The sequence below is a fragment of the Mesoplodon densirostris genome, chromosome 13, assembly GCF_025265405.1.
Source record: "Mesoplodon densirostris isolate mMesDen1 chromosome 13, mMesDen1 primary haplotype, whole genome shotgun sequence".
NCBI lineage: Eukaryota > Metazoa > Chordata > Mammalia > Artiodactyla > Ziphiidae > Mesoplodon > Mesoplodon densirostris.
This window is the reverse complement of record NC_082673.1, coordinates 21,180,890-21,184,911: the sequence shown is the minus strand read 5'-3', so window position 1 is coordinate 21,184,911 and position 4,022 is coordinate 21,180,890. Positions and strand designations below refer to the sequence as shown.

Here is a 4,022-nt window from a genome sequence, read left to right as displayed (position 1 = left end):
AGCTGTAAAACAGATAAATCCACTGATCTTATTTAAGGGTCAGTATCTTCATCTAACAAATGAAATGATAGATGTACTCTTATTTACCTCACAAGAAGATTGCAAGAATTGAGTAGATAGTAAATGTGAAAATTCTGGTGCAGTATAATGGGTACTTAAAATTAAAGCAATTACTAAAGGCTAAGACCATATACAAAGTATGTTCTGGAGCAGGTCACTTTAGCCAATTCAATGAACCATTCACACACATAACAGTTAAGCAAAAGGGTAAAATAATAACTTGGTTTGATTTCCTTTGCTTGTCAAAAGTAATTTTTCACATGTATTAAAAGGTGGGAATAAATTAATCAAGTACCCTTTAATGACCATGTGCTTGAAATGATCACTTTTCTACCTGTTTTGATAGAAAAAAGTATTTAAAGCATTCATATTAGAATCACAGTTTTGTTTCAAGGGTTCTAATGAAATGTGATTAGTTGTTGTTTTTTTTTTCTTAATTAAAGGTTGTAATTATCAGGCAAAGCTTGAATATGGTGTATATAAAATTAACTTATAACAACATATGCATAAAATAAAACTGATTTTTACAAAGAATCATTATGAATATATGAAGAACACAAGTGAATAAATGTAAGTATTCATTCATTTATCGAGCCCTAGCTTTTAAAAATGTATTTTCCAAAAAAGATAAAGCTTAAATGGATCACATACTGTTCAGTTTGTATCCTTGAATATGAAGACCTTAAATTTGAATATATCATAGTGGGATTCTGAATATGAAACAAGAGGGAATTAGCTCTCTGATCTTAATTTAATTTGATAACAAACCAAGGTTTTGTATATTACCCACACGTGAAAGAAAATAAGTAGTCATTTGGGAAAATGGAGGAAAATGGACAACCTTAATATTTTGAGACCCAAGACATTTGCATATTTTTCAGAAGTGTTTTGAGAATAACAGATATTTGCACATGTTTTTTATATTAAAAACAATTTCAATTGCCAATAAAAATGTTTGTAATTCCCATACTCTCATAGGTAATGTAAAGTTTCTTGGAAGAAACAGAAATAATCATTCTGGGTTTTTAATAATTACAAAAGCCATAGGGTGCATCTTTTCTCAAAACTTTACTAAAAATATGTTTTCCAAGGTATGTTCACAAATATTGCTAAAACTAGAAAATTTGAAGCACTACAAAGTGGTGTAATATTGCTAGTTTTTAGGAAAAATAGAAAAAAATTGTTATGCTAGCTATTTATCTGGTAAGTATATTAAACAGTAAAAATAATAGAAAGGCTGCAGAAACTAATATGCTATTGAAGTCAAATTCATTTAGAAATATGCTCTTCAGTTAAGAGAAGCTCCTCTTTATGTAGCTGTTGGTAATGAAGAATGAGAAATAATATTTATGTCAAATGTTTTCCTATAGCATGTTTGATGAATTAACTAATGCTGTTTCTCTTTTTACTTTTTTTTCATTATTCCATAATTTCTTTTCACATTAAAACAAAATCAGGGTTTCTTGAGATAGATAGCATCCTCTTCTGTTTTACACTAGTTGTCCAAAAGGTATGTGTGCCACCATGAAAGTCTTGATAAGTCCTTTGGAAAGATCTGGCTTAAACAACTGCCTCTCAGTTTTCTCCATTACAAGAATATCAAAAATGTCTGCAAATTCTCTAGTATATTGCTAAGGAATATTTGTCCTAATGGATTTAGAACCTTCCCCAAAATACTCAAGGAATCAACTCTGATTCCGAATTTTCCTGATTAGTATAGTAGCCACGGTTCAGAATGATACTGTTCTTGAAGTTTTTGCGACACATTTGGTAGATAGCCATAATATGGGCTGGTGAAATTCAGTGTAGCTCAACGCAGACATAAATAGTTCCATTTAGTAAATGCATATTGTTTTGCTTAAAATGTTTCAAAGTTTGTCTCTATTGAAGAACTCAGGTCGCCCACCCCCAAAAAATTCATGGGATACATGACCTACAATTGAATCTAGAGAGTTTCCAGTGTTGTTAAATAATATATCAAGGTATATTTTGTCTTAATATTTAAAAAAAATATATTTAGATGGAAGAAACAGTGAAAGACTATTCACTTATGAAAGACTGAATAAAAATTTTACAGTTACTAATTTGGGACTTGAGTTCATGTCCCTTGGATGAACAAGAGGCTTCGGAGAACAAAGTTCAGAAATTTCAGAAAGAGGTGTACATGGAATAGGGTTGTGTCTTAAAGGTTTGTCTGAGTGTCTCACGTGGCTCAGGCAAACTGAGCCCTTCTCATTCGACAAGGTTTCCATTCACATATGTTGTAGTCTGTAATGCAGTTTTTTTTTTACCCCAAAATAAATGGCGGTTTTGACAAATGCCCTTCCTAATATGCTCCAGAATAGAATAAATGTGATAAGCTTAATAATAGGCACATTTTTTTGTCTTAACAATTTAATATTTGATCATTCAAAAGTCTAGATATGCTGATATAAAAACGTGATGAATACTAATTTATTCTAAGTAATTTAAGAGAAAAACGATGATAAAAATAACAATGTTTTATCTTTCTTGTGTTAATAGTATCATTATAGTTTTCAGTTAGTAAAAAGTACTAAGAAATATGAAATAAAAAACTACTTGAATGTTAGTAACAAAAATAAACCATTACAGGCCCTTGTACCCTCCTCCTCCGGGTCTGCAGCTCCCCGTCCCAGATGGACAGGGTGTGCGCCGTGTTCGGAGGCTCCCGGGGCATCGGCAGGGCGGTGGCCCGCTTGATGGCCCAGAGAGGCTACCGACTGGCCATCGTCGCCCGGAATCTGCAGGGGGCCAGAGCCGTGGCCGGGGACCTGGGCGGAGATCATTTGGCATTGAGCTGTGATGTTGCCAAAGAACATGATGTTCAAAATACATTTGAAGAGATAGAGAAGAACTTAGGTCGAGTTAATTTCTTGGTAAATGCAGCTGGAATTAACAGGTTGGTCACAAAGGGATAACCTCTTAGTAAGGACAAATGCCGAAGACATGCTGTCTCAGCTTCATACTAACCTCTGGGGCTCCATGCTGACCTGTAGAGCTGCCATGAAGACCATGATCAAACAGCAGGCAGGGTCCATTGTGAATGTGGGAAGCGTTGCAGGTGTAAAAGGCAGTTCTGGCCAGTCCGTGTACAGCGCCAGTAAAGGCGGGCTAGTTGCGTTCTCACGCTCTCTTGCTAAAGAAGTAGCAAGAAAGAAAATTAGAGTGAATGTAGTTGCGCCAGGATTTGTTCATACAGATATGACGAAAGACTTGAAAGAAGAACATTTAAAGAAAAACATCCCTCTTGGGAGGTTTGGAGACCCCCTTGATGTGGCCCATGCAGTTGTGTTTCTTTTGGAGTCTCCATACATTACAGGGCACGTCCTGGTGGTGGACGGAGGCTTGCAGCTCACCATGTAGCCAACTGATATGGCTATTATTAGAGTCAAGGGCACACAGTGTTATACCTGCATTCGCTAATCAAACCTACTGATGCTACAAATGTTGATTTCCATCTTTATATGAATATGTCTGTAGAGGACAGTATGTGACCAGCTGTGCTTTCTAAATGACACGTACCTTCCAGGCTGCAGCAGTGTTAGTGTGTAGTCACCCTCGGTACCCACAGGGATCTGCCCTAGGAGCCCCCGAGTCTTCAGATGCTCCAGTCCCTTACATACCGCAGCCTCCATAGTATTTGCATATAACCTATGTATACTTTTTTTTTTTTTTTGGTTTCTGCTTTGTGGCAGGGTGAATCAGTCGTACATGTGCATCTGTTCCCACATCCCTTCCCTCTTGCGTCTCCCTCCCTCCCACCCTCCCTATCCCACCCCTCCGGGCAGTCGCGGAGCACCGAGCTGATCTCCCTGTGCTCTGCGGCTGCTTCCCACTAACCTACGTATACTTTAAATCATCTTTAGATAATGCATAACACCTAACACAGTGACAAGGTTGTGTAAATAATTGAAGTACAGTGGAAATGCAGTGTATTTTTG

General features: G+C 36.6%; 1 protein-coding gene across 1 annotated transcript; it reads left to right on the top strand.

Annotated features, from left to right (window-relative positions):
- Nucleotides 1-2,688: 2,688 nt before the first annotated feature.
- LOC132500884 (3-oxoacyl-[acyl-carrier-protein] reductase-like) lies at nucleotides 2,689-3,732 on the top strand. Its single transcript, XM_060116209.1, is given in 2 exon segments — nucleotides 2,689-2,990; nucleotides 2,992-3,732. Coding segments are annotated over 2 exon segments (726 nt in total). The 5' UTR covers nucleotides 2,689-2,717; the 3' UTR covers nucleotides 3,445-3,732.
- Nucleotides 3,733-4,022: the final 290 nt, after the last annotated feature.